Source organism: Lampetra fluviatilis, chromosome 40 (assembly GCF_964198595.1).
Source record: "Lampetra fluviatilis chromosome 40, kcLamFluv1.1, whole genome shotgun sequence".
NCBI lineage: Eukaryota > Metazoa > Chordata > Hyperoartia > Petromyzontiformes > Petromyzontidae > Lampetra > Lampetra fluviatilis.
In genome coordinates this window covers 9,601,681-9,618,150 of record NC_136314.1, presented here as the reverse complement: position 1 = coordinate 9,618,150, position 16,470 = coordinate 9,601,681, and the positions used below count along the sequence as shown (strand labels likewise).

Genomic DNA, 16,470 nt, shown 5'->3' with positions numbered 1-16,470 from the left:
GTGAGTACGCTCCCCCTCGCACCGCACGCACGCACAGCAGGGCCCCCCACCGTGCCCTCCGTTAGCGCGGTGGGCTACGTACGGTGCGACAAAAGTCCGCCCTGTCGGTTCCGGTGCTCGCCGAGCTGCACCGGCTCCCCGGTGTGCCGGACGACTCACATCGTCAGAAGATCGGCGCTCGTCGCGCACGAAGCGCTCGTCACGAATGGAGGGCGACACGTCGCTGATCCCGTCAAGGAGCAACAAGCCACCATCACGCCGCCTCCCTCCCGTCACCGTCGCTGCGGCGGCAGCGGCTTCGGGCTGCTGCCGTCGGACAAAGGCGGCGGTCGCCGCGTCGTCGCGCGGCGTTTTTGGCCGTCTGGAACGCTCTTCCCTTCCGATGTTAGGAAGCTGCTGGGAGCTGAGCTGCACTTTTACATCATCATCATCGTCGTCGTCGTCTAGATTGGCAAGCTCAAGTCTTTGGAACTGCTTCTTGTGTGTTTAGTGTTGTGTTGTCCTTTCCCCGCGTCTCCTATTAGCGCGGTTGGCTACGTACGGTGCTAAAGTAGCTCAACACGCGCACACGCACGTACGTTAGAGGGCCCCCACAGTGCCCCAGATGTAAATTCTTTACACAGCCTTCACTTTTGCTGTGAATCCATGAAACATTTGTGAAGATGCAATCGCTCCGCCGCCTCGGTGATGTTGTCGTGAGAAAGAGAGAGAGAGTTGGGAGGGAGAGAGATAGGGAGGGAGATAGATAGGGAGGGAGATAGAAGCAGAGAGAGAGATGGAGGAATAGAGAAAGATGGAGAGAGATGGAGGTAGAGGAGGAGACAGCATTGAAAAACAAAAAACCGAAATGATGAACGAAGCAAAGTGCCGACTACACCGAGCATCTTCTTGTCTCCTCTGATCGTAAAAAAAGAGAGAGAAGGAAAGAGACAGAGAGAGATGGAGGTAGAAAGGGCGATAGAGAGTGGGAGGGAGAGAGATAGAAAGAGAGAGAGATATAGTGTGAGACGGAGGGATGGGGTGAGAGAGAGAGCAGGAGGGAGAGGGAGCGAGCGAGTTGTAAATCCCGAAGCGGGATTCCACGGCTAATGCGCCACACGTGGTGTCTCCGTGCCGTGGGAGAATCGATTACGAGGCCTCCCTCCCTCCCTGCCTCCCGGACGGAGCGAGGGAGCGAGGAGGCTGTGGCGCTGTTCCACTTTCTCTTTGGTGCCTCCGATTCCGTAAATACCACGGGGGTGGGCGGGCGGGCGGGCGCGGAGATGGAGCGTTGAAATCGGCGGCTCCGTAGGATTTGAGCGGTCGCGCCAGAGGCCGCTTTAGAAGATTCACACGGAGGGGGAGTGGGCGGGGGGGGCCACAGGGGACAGCCCCAAAATTCCGAGCCTTATAAACAGGGCCCTACGATCACCACCACCACCACTGTCACTACCCCATGCACCTCCGGTTAGCACACTTGGCTACGTACGGTGCGAAAGAAGTCCAGCGCACAGACGTGCATCCACAAATGATCACGCATGCATTGTCAATCACAAACTCTCCAGCGGTGGGGACCGTCGCCACGGCTTGCGGGGGAAGCCTCCATCCAGCAGTGGATTGGCCACGGCTGATGGTGACGACAACGATCAAGATGATGACGGCGATGATGATCATGACGATGATGATGATTATGATGATGATTATGATGATGACAATGATAACGATGATGACGACAATGATGATGACGACGATGACAATGACGTCGATGATAATGACGATGATGACGACGACGACGATGATAACGATGATATGATGATCACGGTGACGATGATGATGACGATAATAACGATGATGACGACGATGACGACCAATACCCCGCGGGGGGGGGGGGGGGGATGGTGTGCGGGGGGTGGAGCGAGCGGTGGTGCACCGGTTAGTGCGCTGCCGCTGTGAACATCTGTGAAAAAAGCTTCACAGCTCATCGGATTCCTCCAGAATAAATACTCTGATTCTGTTAACTCACGGCAGAGGAGGTAGAGGGAGAGGGAGGGAGGGAGGGAGGGAGGGAGGGAGGGAGGGAGGGAGGGAGGGAGGGAGGGAGAGGGAGGGAGGGAGAGCGATTGGGAGCGCACGGCTCTACGAGGCGCGGGGCCGGATAGAGTGAACACCTGCGGGTCACGGCGGCCGCTCCCGGTGCGGGGAGGATGAAGGCGGCGCTTCTCCCGTCTCGCCGTGACACCGATCTGGCCACTCCGCACAGATGGACGCGATTTCCCACGGCAAGGTGTAATCCGTGCCGTGGGGGCTCCCGGTGTAATCCGTGCCGTGGGGGCTCCCGGTGTAATCCGTGCCGCGCTCCGCCTAACCGATCGGCGCCGCCGGATTTGGGCCGCGTTCCGTGCCGCGTGCCGAAATTATGAACGCGCGTCCGTGCCAAATCGCTCTTGCTCGTGCCACTGCCCATGGAAGGGCCCTCATCCTCCTCCTCCTCGTCATCCTCCTCCTCCTCATCCTCCTCCTCCTCGTCATCCTCCTCCTCGTCATCCTCCTCCTCCTCGTCATCCTCCTCCTCCTCGTCATCCTCCTCCTCGTCATTGTCGTCGTCGTCCACGAGAGCGGTGACCTCCAGAGAGCGAGAAGGCCGCTCGCGAGGGTCCTGCGTTTGGCCTACTCTTCCGCGCCGGCCAGGCAGCCGCACTTTGCCCCGCCACACGCGCCCGCTCGTGGCCTTGCCGATCGCGGCGAATTTTATTGATTCGCCCTGCGGGGCGAGCGAGGGAGCAAGCGGGCGGGCGGTACCGGATGAGAAAAGTCGCGTTACCGGCCCGTCGGTGTCCGTCGTTTCGGCCCCCAGTGCCCGAGCAAGCTGACGAGCCCGCCGGACTCGCCGCTGCGCAGCACGCGCGACTACCCCGAGGAGGTGCTCCACTTTGCCCGCTCGCACCCGCTCATGGCGCGCCCCGTGGGGCCCGCGCACGGCCGCCCCCTCTTCGTCAGCACCGGCGGCGGCGGCGGCGGCCGAGGGTCGGGGCAGCGTCTGACGCGCGTCGTGGTGGACCGCGTGCAGGCGGAGGACGGCCCCTACGACGTCCTCTTCCTCGCCACCGGTGAGGGTGGGCACGGGTGGGTGGCGTGGGTGGGTGGGTGGCAGTGACGTGTGGTGAGGTTAATGGCTGGGGACGCACTGGCTCGTGTCAGAGCCAGGTTCACACACTGAGGGGGCGTGTCCTCACTGAGGGGGGCGTGTTAGACACGTCCCCCTCAGTGAGGCAGATGTGACAGCTGCCTCCCCTGGTGCTTTTTCATTGCAGTTTCATGACGAGACCAGCGAGCCTAAATATCTTTATACACACACGTGGAATAAGTTGCCTGGAGTATGGAAGGTGAGGACATGAAATGAAGGGGTCTACAAACATTACATTTGTGACACACAGAGAGATAGTAACAGGCACGCGCTTATTGCCCGCGCTCCATCCAGTTACTGAGGGGTTGCGCAATCAGAGGGGAGGCTGAGCTCGTCGCTGCCTCACCTCTCGTCTCTTCCTGTATTTGCAGCGGAGCTCCACAAATTTGGCGATTTTGACTATAAAAATGATTGGAATCGTACAGAAATGACATTTATAACACAGATCAGTGGAAAAATCTTAATATTTATTTCATTTTATTTTTTATTTTATTTTAACTTTTCGTAACAGCTCATTTCATTGGAGTATGACAGGTGAGACTCTGCCTCCCCTGACCGCACGTCCCTGGTGGGTGGGTGGGTGAGTGAATGGGTGGGTGAGTGGATGGATGGGTTAGTGGGTGAGTGGGTGGGTGAGTGAGTGGCTGGGTGGGTGAGTAGGTAGGTGAGTGGGTGAGTGGGTGAGTGGGTGGATGGGTGGGTGGGTGGGTGAGTGAGTGGGTGGGTGGGTGGGTGGGTGAGTGGGTGGATGATTGAGTGAGTGGGTGAGTGGGTGAGTGAGTGGGTGAGTGGGTGGGTGAGTGAGTCAAGCAGGTGAGTGGGTGGGTGAGTGAGTGAAGCAGGTGGGTGTCTAACCCCCACCCCTCCCCCTCCCCGCGTGTCCCCCACCAGACGCTGGCCTGGTTCTCAAAGTGATCTCCATCGAGCGGGAGGGCGTCAGCGCCCCCGAGGAGGTCATCCTGGAGGAGCTGCAGGCCTTCAAGGTGACCGCCAGAGCCCCCCCCCCCACGCTCCCTGCCGCTCGGCGCGACGACGTCCGACGTTCCACGCACGGCCTCCTCGGGGAGGATCTTCCTTCCCAAAAAGTGCCGCTCTCTGGAAGGGGCCCCCCGGGACGCGGTAGCGGAACGTCGGACTTCGTGCCCAACGACGTGCGGGCATCGGGGAGGGAGTGTTACTGTGTGTGTGTGTTACTGTGTGTGTGCTAGTGTGTGTGCGTGTGTTACTGTGTGTGTTACTGTGTGTGCGTGTGGTACTGTGTGTGCATGTGTTACTGTGTGTGTTACTGTGTGTGTGTGTTACTGTGTGTGTTACTGTGTGTGTGTGTTACTGTGTGTGTGTGTTACTGTGTGTGTTACTGTGTGTGTGTGTGTGTGTTACTGTGTGTGTTACTGTGTGTGTGTGTTACTGTGTGTGTTACTGTGTGTGTGTGTTACTGTGTGCGTGTGTTACTGTGTGTGTTACTGTGTGTGCATGTGTTACTGTGTGTGTTACTGTGTGTGTGTGTTACTGTGTGTGTGTGTTACTGTGTGTGTTACTGTGTGTGCATGTGTTACTGTGTGTGTTACTGTGTGTGTGTGTTACTGTGTGTGTTACTGTGTGCATGTGTTACTGTGTGTGTTACTGTGTGTGTGTGTGTTACTGTGTGTGTTACTGTGTGTGTGTGTTACTGTGTGTGTGTTACTGTGTGTGTTACTGTGTGTGTGTGTGTTACTGTGTGTGTGTTACTGCCGGGACAGGACCTGGCAAGGATTATTCAACATCGCCTTGCTAGGCACGCTGAGGAGAGGCTTGCGGAGCCCCAATGCGGTTTCAGGAAAGGGCGGTCCTGCACAGATGCCATATTTTCTGTCCGTCTGCTCCAGCAGAGGTGTAGGGAATTCCAAAAAGACCTACATCTCTGCTTTATTGACCTGGTCAAGGCCTATGATACCATCAGTAGGACTGGGCTCTGGGTTGTTCTTCGTGCTTTCGGAGTCCCTGACCCTCTGCTCACGATCATTAAGGACCTTCATGATGGTGAGCGGGCCCGGGTAAAACTACGTGGCCGGGAGTCGGAGCCTTTCCCTGTACACCTTGGGGTGCGACAGGGATGTCCTCTGGCTCCCACATTATTTAACATCTATTTCGACTGCGTAGTTCGTGAAGCCTTCAATAGCTGTACCGGGGGAATTACCATTTGGTACAGATATAATGGGAGGCTAATCGACGCCCGGGTGCGATCAAGGGATGGCTCCCTATTGGTCAACCACGTTATGTATGCCGATGATTTGGTAATAGCTGCTCATTCAGAAGAGGAGTTGGAGACGCTGCTGCTGAGACTGGAGCGTGCCACTAAGAGGTGGGGCCTTACCATCAGCCCCACCAAAACTAAGCACCTGCCTGGGTATTTTGTACCATCGGGCACTCCACCCCCACAACTCCCAATCGGTGATGGGGCAGTTGTGGAGAGAGTGGAGAGTTTCCCATACCTGGGCAGTGTGCTTATGACCGGCTCCAGTTTATCAGCAGAGGTCTCACTCCGAATCAGTCGAGCGGCAATATCTTTTCATCGGTTGCGTAACGCTGTGTGGAAGCTACCTGGTCTGTCGCTCCGCACGAAGCTTCAGGTCTTCTCGGCCACGGTCATTCCCTCCCTTCTCTACGCTTGCGAAACATGGACCCCCCTAGTGGAGCATCTTCGCCGGTTGGAAACATTTAGGCTGGCCTGCCTACGATCCATCCTGGGTTTAACCAGGCTGGATTGTGTGAGGAGCTCACAAGTCCTTGAAAGATCTGGGCAAAGTCCCATCAGTGAGCTCCTCCGGCAGGCAAGGCTGCGTTGGCTGGGTCATGTAGCCCGCATGCCCAGCCACCGCATGCCTAAACAGCTTTTGTTCGGCCGGATCGAGGGGGCTAAACGGGCGCGGCACGGGCTAGAGAAGAGATGGAGTGATGTGGTACAGGAGGACGTGGAGCTGAGTGGACTTGCCGATGACTGGTACCAGCGGTGTCAAGATCGGCCTCAGTGGAGGAGGCTCGTGAAGGACGCTACTGGGCAGTTGGAGGCAGTCGCCCTCCAACAACAACGGAGGGCGGAGGAGCGACGCTCACAACAACGAGCGGAGCGCCGGGTGGCTAAAGCACAGCAAGTTGGCACAGTAGGGGGCACAGGTGGTGCATCAGCCAGTCATCTCGGTCATCTCGGTCAGTCGACCCGTGGCACCTGCTGGGTCTGCCCCGTGACCTGCCAGCGGGCGTTCGACACTTCACGTGGCCTCAGGGTGCACATGGCCTGGCACAAGCGTCGTGGTGACGTCACCGCCACTTAGTGGCGAATGGCGGTTGTTGTTGTTGTGTTACTGTGTGTGTTACTGTGTGTGTGTGTTACTGTGTGTGTGTTACTGTGTGTGTTACTGTGTGTGTGTGTTACTGTGTGTGTTACTGTGTGTGTGTGTTACTGTGTGTGTTACTGTTTGTGTATGTGTTACTGTGTGTGTGTTACTGTGTGTGTGTTACTGTGTGTGTGTGTTACTGTGTGTGTGTTACTGTGTGTGTTACTGTGTGTGTGTGTTACTGTGTGTGTTACTGTGTGTGTGTGTTACTGTGTGTGTTACTGTTTGTGTATGTGTTACTGTGTGTGTGTTACTGTGTGTGTGTTACTGTGTGTGTGTGTTACTGTGTGTGTGTGTGTTACTGTGTGTGTGTTACTGTGTAGTCCGGCAAAACAACCTCCTACCTCCTCGCGGTGCCGGACGGGCAACACTGTCGTGGGCAGTGCTGTGGGGGGAGGGCCAATGCCCATTGGCCTCTCCCCTCATGGCGTCTGTGGCCACCACAGTGGCTAAACGGGGGCTCTGGACGGGTGCCAGGGGCTGGTAACCCCTCCACCTTCAATTAACCACCACTAAACTACGAAGTAAACATAGACCTGTAACTAATAAGCTTGTGCCGGAGGCCCCGGGGGGTCAGGCTTTTATGACGTCTCCTGGCCAAACCCCATTTGGCGGAGCCAGGAGATTGAATTTTCACCCTCGGGGCTCCTCCAGAAACAACGAAAAACCATTGCGGATGGCCACGTGGAATGTTCGAACGCTCACTGCGGAGGAGAGGCTGCCACTCCTCTGTCGGGAGCTGGACCGGTACCGTCTGGATCTCTGTGGCATTCAGGAGGTCCGGTGGACTGGTTCTGGATCCTGCCACCATGAGGGGTGGACAGTCCTCTACTCGGGGCAGGAGACTGCCAAACAACAGGGTGTGGCTCTTCTTCTGAACAAAAAAATGAAGGGGGCGTGGGAGCGTGGCGGTGAGGTGTGGGAAGCTGTAAGCCCCAGGATACTTTGGGCTCGCCTTCCCATCAATCAGAGGCGAGGAATGGTGGTCGTGGTTACTTATGCCCCCACCGAAGACGAACATCCGTGGAGGGATGCAGGCAAAGCCGATGAGTCAGACGCTTTCTATGACCTCCTGTCACAGGTGCTGGCTAAAGTGGCCACTCGGGACAGAGTCATCTTGTTGGGTGACTTCAATGCCCGAGTTGGTCATGATGCTGACACCTGGTCTGGAGTGATTGGAAGGCATGGGCCAGATCAGCTCAATAATAACGGTAGGAGGCTGCTAGATTTTTGTGCAGCCCATGGGCTTGTAATTACCAACACGCTCTTCCGGCATCGGCGCATCCACACAACATCATGGATACATGCCGGGTCCAAGCAAGAACATCTGCTGGACTACATAGTGACGGACCAGCGGATGCGAGCCCATGTCCTTGACACCAGGACCTACCGTGGAGCTGATCTGCCCTCTGACCATCGACTAGTCATCTGTAAGATGCGCCTGCCATTCTTCCACTCCGGTGGTGGGTGTACACCCAGGAACACATTCCAACCAAAAGTGGCCTGGTCTCAGTTAGCTGATGAAAGTTGCAAGTGAGAATTTCATCATCGCTTGCAGCTGGGGTTGGCATCGTCCCCCACTCCACCTGATGTCGAGGGTAAATGGGCGAGGTTTAAGACTGTGACTCATGCAGCCGCAATGGCTGCTTTGGGTACGCGGTCCAGACCTCCCCAGAAACCCTGGCTGACGGAGGAGGTGTTCAGGTTAATTGAGAAAAAGCGACAGGCCCACTCTCATCGCCTACAGCATCCCACGTCAGAGAATGAGGAGGTTTACCGCAGCCTTCGCTCGGAGGTTCGGAGAGCCGTAAGGCGCTGTAAGGATGGGTGGTGGTCGCGGGTTGCTGAGGAGATGGAGTCTGCCTCAGTGGCCCGCGATCACAAATCACTATTTAACTCCATCAAAAAAGTAACCTGCAGCGCCACACCTATTACTATCCTTAGAGGAAAAAACGGTGATCCAATCTCCGACCCCCAGGAACAGGTTTGCAGATTTGCTGAGCATTTCTGTGAGGTCCTGGGGGAGGGAAAATCTCTCAGCCAGGAAAACATCATGGCACAAAGTGGGGATAACCCTGCTGAGGCTGCGGTGACTCAAATATTGGAAGAGGTCACCCCCTGTGAGTGGCTGGCTGAGGTGCCAGCTGTTGAGGAAGTACTGAGGGCGATCCGGAGTCTGAGACCAGGGAAGGCACCGGGCAGAGATGATCTCCCAAGCGAAATGCTGAGGGAGGGTGGCGTTTGTGCACAGACTGCCCTATATGACATCATAACAACAGTCTAGACCACTGGACGGGTTCCGCAGGACTGGAAGGATGCCCTGGTGGTCCCCCTCTTTAAGAAGGGGGACCGTACCGACTGTAACAACTACAGGGGCATCTCACTCCTCAGTGTGCCGGGTAAGGTCCTGGCAAGGATTATTCAACATCGCCTTGCTAGGCACGCTGAGGAGAGGCTTGCGGAGCCCCAATGCGGTTTCAGGAAAGGGCGGTCCTGCACAGATGCCATATTTTCTGTCCGTCTGCTACAGCAGAGGTGTAGGGAATTCCAAAAAGACCTACATCTCTGCTTTATTGACCTGGTCAAGGCCTATGATACCATCAGTAGGACTGGGCTCTGGGTTGTTCTTCGTGCTTTCGGAGTCCCTGACCCTCTGCTCACGATCATTAAGGACCTTCATGATGGTGAGCGGGCCCGGGTAAAACTACGTGGCCGGGAGTCGGAGCCTTTCCCTGTACACCTTGGGGTGCGACAGGGATGTCCTTTGGCTCCCACATTATTTAACATCTATTTCGACTGCGTAGTTCGTGAAGCCTTCAATAGCTGTACCGGGGGAATTTCCATTTGGTACAGATATAATGGGAGGCTGATCGACGCCCGGGTGCGATCAAGGGATGGCTCCCTAATGGTCAACAACGTTATGTATGCCGATGATTTGGTAATAGCTGCTCATTCAGAAGAGGAGTTGGAGACGCTGCTGCTGAGACTGGAGCGTGCCACTAAGAGGTGGGGCCTTACCATCAGCCCCACCAAAACTAAGCACCTGCCTGGGTATTTTGTACCATCGGACACTCCACCCCCACAACTCCCAATTGGTGATGGGGCAGTTGTGGAGAGAGTGGAGAGTTTCCCATACCTGGGCAGTGTGCTTATGACCGGCTCCAGTTTATCAGCAGAGGTCTCACTCCGAATCAGTCGAGCGGCAATATCTTTTCATCGGTTGCGTAACGCTGTGTGGAAGCTACCTGGTCTGTCGCTCCGCACGAAGCTTCAGGTCTTCTCGGCCACGGTCATTCCCTCCCTTCTCTACGCTTGCGAAACGTGGACCCCCCTAGTGGAGCATCTTCGCCGGTTGGAAACATTTAGGCTGGCCTGCCTACGATCCATCCTGGGTTTAACCAGGCTGGATTGTGTGAGGAGCTCACAAGTCCTTGAAAGATCTGGGCAAAGTCCCATCAGTGAGCTCCTCCGGCAGGCAAGGCTGCGTTGGCTGGGTCATGTAGCCCGCATGCCCAGCCACCGCATGCCTAAACAGCTTTTGTTCGGCCGGATCGAGGGGGCTAAACGGGCGCGGCACGGGCTAGAGAAGAGATGGAGTGATGTGGTACAGGAGGACGTGGAGCTGAGTGGACTTGCCGATGACTGGTACCAGCGGTGTCAAGATCGGCCTCAGTGGAGGAGGCTCGTGAAGGACGCTACTGGGCAGTTGGAGGCAGTCGCCCTCCAACAACAACGGAGGGCGGAGGAGCGACGCTCACAACAACGAGCGGAGCGCCGGGTGGCTAAAGCACAGCAAGTTGGTACAGTAGGGGGCACAGGTGGTGCATCAGCCAGTCATCTCGGTCATCTCGGTCAGTCGACCCGTGGCACCTGGGTCTGCCCCGTGACCTCCTGCCAGCGGGCGTTCGACACTTCACGTGGCCTCAAGGTGCACATGGCCTGGCACAAGCGTCGTGGTGACGTCACCGCCACTTAGTGGCGAATGGCGGTTGTTGTTGTTGTTGTTGTGTTACTGTGTGTTACTGTGTGTGTGTGTTACTGTGTGTGTGTGTTACTGTGTGTGTGTTACTGTGTGTGTGTGTTACTGTGTGTGTGTTACTGTGTGTGTTACTGTGTGTGTGTGTTACTGTGTGTGTTACTGTGTGTGTGTTACTGTGTGTGTGTGTGTGTGTTACTGTGTGTGTGTGTGTGTTACTGTGTGTGTGTTACTGTGTGTGTGTGTGTGTGTTAGTGTGTGTGTATGTGTGTATGTTACTGACGGTGGGGAGCGGTAGTGTAGCGGTTAGCGCGCTGCGCTATGAACCCGGCGACACGGGTTCGATTCCCGCTCACGGCCAACACCAGTGACGCTTATCTGAACCGGTCCCGGGCCTCCCCTAGGTCGACTCAGCCTCAAATGAGTACCTGGTGCGGTGTGTAAACATTGCCACTAGGGAGACAAAGGCGGTCGGGCGTGGTGCTGGCCACCCACCCCCTCGTGTACCGTTCCGGCCTTCATAGGTGCTCGCTAACAGCACTTGCCCCTACAGTCTGTTAAGGCTATATGGGGGATCTTTGTCTTTTTTGTTACTGACGGTGGTGGTGATGATGACGGTGGTGGTGGTGCCACTCAGTGACGTCTGTGCCGCCCCACCCCCCCCCCCACCAGGTGCCCACCGCGATCACCGCCATGGCCATCTCCGTCAAGCGGGTACAATAACTCCCCCAATCACTCCCCCCAATCACTCCCCCCACCACTCCCCCCACCACTCCCCCACCACTCCCCCACCACTCCCCCCAATCACTCCCCCCACCACTCCCCCAATCACTCCCCCCAATCAATCCCCCCACAACTCCCCCACCACTCCCCCCAATCACTCCCCCCACCACTCCCCCACCACTCCCCCCAATCACTCCCCCCACCACTCCCCCACCACTGCCCCCAATCACTCCCCCACCACTCCCCCACCACTGCCCCCAATCACTCCCCCACCACTCCCCCCACCACTCCCCCAATCACTCCCCCCACCACTCCCCCCACCACTCCCCCCACCACTCCCCCCACCACTCCCCCAATCACTCCCCCCACCACTCCCCCCACCACTCCCCCAATCACTCCCCCCAATCACTCCCCCCACCACTCCCCCACCACTCCCCCCAATCACTCCACCCACCACTCCCCCAATCACTCCCCCCAATCACTCCCCCCACCACTCCCCCCATCACTCCCCCCACCACTCCCCACAATCACTCCCCCCACCACTCCCCACACCACTCCCCCCAATTACTCCACCCACCACTCCCCCAATCACTCCCCCCACCACTCCCCCAATCACTCCCCCCACCACTCCCCCAATCACTCCCCCCAATCACTTCCCCCACCACTCCCCCACCACTCCCCCCACCACTCCCCCCACCACTCCCCCACCACTCCCTCCACCACTCCCCCACCACTCCCCACAATCACTCCTCCCACCACTCCCCCAATCACTCCCCCCAATCACTCCCCCCACCACTCCCCCACCACCCCCCCCACCACTCCCCCACCACTCCCCCCACCACTCCCCCACCACTCCCCCAATCACTCCCCCAATCACTCCCCCCAATCACTACCCCAATCACTCCCCACAATCACTCCCCCTACCACTCCCCCACCATTCCCCCACCACTCCCCCAATCACTCCCCCAATCACTCCCCACAATCACTCCCCCTACCACTTCCCCACCATTCCCCCACCACCCCCTCCACCACTCCCCCAATCACTCTCCCAATCACTCCCCCAATCACTCCCCCCAATCACTCCCCACAATCACTCCCCCTACCACTCCCCCACCACTCCCCCCACCACTCCCCCACCACTCCCCCCACCACTCCCCCCAATCACTCCCCCAATCACTCTCCCAAATCACTCCCCACAATCACTCCCCCTACCACTCCCCCACCATTCCCCCACCACTCCCTCCACCACTCCCCAATCACTCCCCAATCACTCCCCACAATCACTCCCCCAACCACTCCCCCACCATTCCTCCACCACTCCCCCCACCACTCCCCTCACCACTCCCCCAATCACTCCCCCCAATCACTCCCCCCACCACTCCCCCACCACTCCCCCCAATCACTCCCCCAACCACTCCCCCAATCACTCCCCCCAATCACTCCCCCCACCACTCCCCCCACCACTCCCCCCACCACTCCCCACAATCACTCCCCCCACCACTCCCCACACCACTCCCCCCAATCACTCCCCCCACCACTCCCCCAATCACTCCCCCCACCACTCCCCCAATCACTCCCCCCACCACTCCCCCACCACTCCCCCCACCACTCCCCCCACCACTCCCCCCACCACTCCCTCCACCACTCCCCCACCACCCCCACAATCACTCCTCCCACCACTCCCCCACCACTCCCCCCACCACTCCCCCACCACTCCCCCCACCACTCCCCCACCACTCCCCCAATCACTCCCCCAATCACTCCCCCCAATCACTCCCCCAATCACTCCCCACAATCACTCCCCCTACCACTCCCCCACCATTCCCCCACCACTCCCCCAATCACTCCCCCAATCACTCCCCCCAATCACTCCCCCCACCACTCCCCCACCACTCCCCCCACCACTCCCCCACCACTCCCCCCACCACTCCCCCACCACTCCCCCAATCACTCCCCCAATCACTCCCCCCAATCACTCCCCCAATCACTCCCCACAATCACTCCCCCTACCACTCCCCCACCATTCCCCCACCACTCCCCCAATCACTCCCCCAATCACTCCCCACAATCACTCCCCCTACCACTCCCCCACCATTCCCCCACCACTCCCTCCACCACTCTCCCAATCACTCCCCCAATCACTCCCCACAATCACTCCCCCTACCACTCCCCCACCACTCCCCCCACCACTCCCCCACCACTCCCCCCACCACTCCCCCCACCACTCCCCCCAATCACTCCCCACAATCACTCCCCCTACCACTCCCCCACCATTCCTCCACCACTCCCTCCACCACTCCCCCAATCACTCTCCCAATCACTCCCCCAATCACTCCCCCCAATCACTCCCCCTACCACTCCCCCACCATTCCCCCACCACTCCCTCCACCACTCCCCCAATCACTCCCCCAATCACTCCCCCCAATCACTCCCCCAAATCACTCCCCACAATCACTCCCCACACCATTCCCCCACCACTCCTCCACCACTCCCTCCACCACTCCCCCAATCACTCCCCCAATCACTCCCCCCAATCACTCCCCCCACCACTCCCCCACCACCCCCCCCAATCACTCCCCCCACCACTCCCCCACCACTCCCCCCAATCACTCCCCCCACCACTCCCCCACCACTGCCCCCAATCACTCCCCTGCCACTCCCCCCACCACTCCCCACAATCACTCCCCCTACCACTCCCCCACCATTCCCCCACCACTCTCCCAATCACTCCCCCAATCACTCCCCACAATCACTCTCCCTACCACTCCCCCACCATTCCCCCACCACTCCCTCCACCACTCCCCCAATCACTCTCCCAATCACTCCCCCAATCACTCCCCCCAATCACTCCCCACAATCACTCCCCCCTACCACTCCCCCACCACTCCCCCCACCACTCCCCCACCACTCCCCCAATCACTCCCCCCAATCACTCCCCCAATCACTCTCCCAAATCACTCCCCACAATCACTCCCCCTACCACTCCCCCACCATTCCCCCACCACTCCCTCCACCACTCCCCCAATCACTCCCCCAATCACTCCCCACAATCACTCCCCCTACCACTCCCCCACCATTCCCCCACCACTTCCTCCACCACTCCCCCAATCACTCTCCCAATCACTCCCCCAATCACTCCCCCTACCACTCCCCCACCATTCCCCCACCACTCCCTCCACCACTCCCCCAATCACTCCCTCAATCACTCCCCCCAATCACTCCCCCCAATCACTCCCCACAATCACTCCCCCCACCATTCCCCCACCACTCCCCCACCACTCCCTCCACCACTCCCCCAATCACTCCCCCCACCACTCCCCCACCACTCCCCCAATCACTCCCCCATTGCTTGTTCACCGCACAGACGTCCACGCTACAATCCTAATAACGACAACAACAACCATCACAACCACTGCCTCGTCCACGCTACAATCCTAATAACGACAACAACAACAACAACCATCACAACCACTGCCTCTTTTTTCTGCCAAGGGCCATTTGGATATGTATAACATCATTCGCGGGCCATACAAAATCATCAATTTAAAAATAGCCCGTTATTTTTGGTCAAACATTCAATGAACTCGCCCCTAATGCGATGGCTGGAACTGCTTCTGTTTGGCGAGGCATGTGATGATGTTAGCTGGTATTGATGATGTTGCAACTCGCAACTGCTTTTCCAGGTTTGCTCCTAGATTTATTGAATTTCGAGTCCCGCCTGCGGTTGCCTTGGCAGGGCCAGACCCAAATGATTTCGCGGGCCTCATACGGCCCACGGGCCGGACGTTCCCCACCCCTGGCGTAGAGAGAGAGGCGGGGGGGGGGTGACTCAGTGGGCGCCAGGAAGAGGAACCTCAGACGAGGAGCCCGCGGCTACCCCACAGTTGCCCAAGCTCTGCGGTCCTCCATGTACAGGGGTGCTTCAACAAATAAAAGTGAACACTTCTGAGAATTTGCAACAACGCCACGAGAAGTGTAGTGCCTCCTCCGGGAATCTGTAGACCACCTACATTTATGGTGAACACGTGTGCGTTGACAATGATGGTGAACACGTGGAGACTCTTTGAAGCTATTCACATTACATTTGTTATCACGTTACAGAGTAGTATTAACTGTTTTTCTCCCATTAAAAACGCGAGTCCCATGTAAGTGTTAACATTTTTTGTGAAGCACCCTGTACACGTAAAGAAAAAATCGGACGAATAATGAGAGCACGCCGTGCGAGGGGGCAACACTCTATCCCCGTACAGATGGGACACATCGAGTCCACACTTTGCTGCACCGCCTTCTCCTGCCAGAGCCTGGGGCACGGCTCCTCCCCAACACCCATGAGAGTTTCACAGCCCATCTGTGCGTGATCCACCAACCCTCGCACTAGGGGATCACAGGCAGCAGCAGCGTAGCCACCACCACCAGCACCACCAACAGCAACAGCACCAGCTCCACCAGTACCACCACCAGCAACAGCACCACCAGCAACAGCACCACCACCAGCCCCCCCACCAGCAACAGCACCACCACCACCAGCACCAGCAACAGCACCACCAGCACCACCACCAGCAACAGCACCACCAGCACCACCACCAGCAACAGCACCACCAGCACCACCACCAGCAACAGCACCACCACCAGCACCACCACCACCAGCAACAGCACCACCAGCACCACCACCAGCAACAGCACCACCACCAGCACCACCACCAGCAACAGCACCACCAGCAACAGCACCACCACCAGCACCACCAGAACCAGCAACAGCACCACCAGCACCACCACCAGTAACAGCACCACCAGCACCACCAGCAGCACCACCACCAGCACCACCACCAGCAACAGCACCACCAGCACCACCACCAGCAACAGCACCACCAGCAACAGCACCACCACCAGCACCACCACCACCAGCACCACCACCACCACCAGCACCAGCACCACCAGCACCAGCACCACCAGCACCACCACCAGCACCAGCACCACCACCACCGGCACCACCACCACCGGCACCACCACCACCGGCACCGGCACCACCAGCCCCACCACCACCGGCACCACCACCACCGGCACCACCACCACCGGCACCGGCACCACCACCGGCACCAGCACCACCAGCACCACCAGCACCACCAGCAGCACCACCAGCACCACCACTGGCACCACCAGCACCACCACCAGCACCACCACCACCAGCACCACCACCACCAGCACCACCAGCACACGTTAAGTTGTGTGTCCCT

General features: G+C 58.2%; 1 protein-coding gene across 2 annotated transcripts in view; it reads left to right on the top strand.

Annotated features, from left to right (window-relative positions):
* LOC144946229 (semaphorin-3E-like) overlaps positions 1 to 16,470 on the top strand; it is a 57,281-nt gene that overhangs the window by 33,006 nt on the left and 7,805 nt on the right. For both annotated transcript variants that reach the window (XM_078875093.1, XM_078875091.1), the window contains exons 12-14: positions 2,834 to 3,086; positions 4,055 to 4,146; positions 11,186 to 11,227. In XM_078875093.1, coding sequence (XP_078731219.1) covers positions 2,834 to 3,086; positions 4,055 to 4,146; positions 11,186 to 11,227 — 387 coding nt within the window. The remainder of the gene's footprint in view (positions 1 to 2,833; positions 3,087 to 4,054; positions 4,147 to 11,185; positions 11,228 to 16,470) is intronic.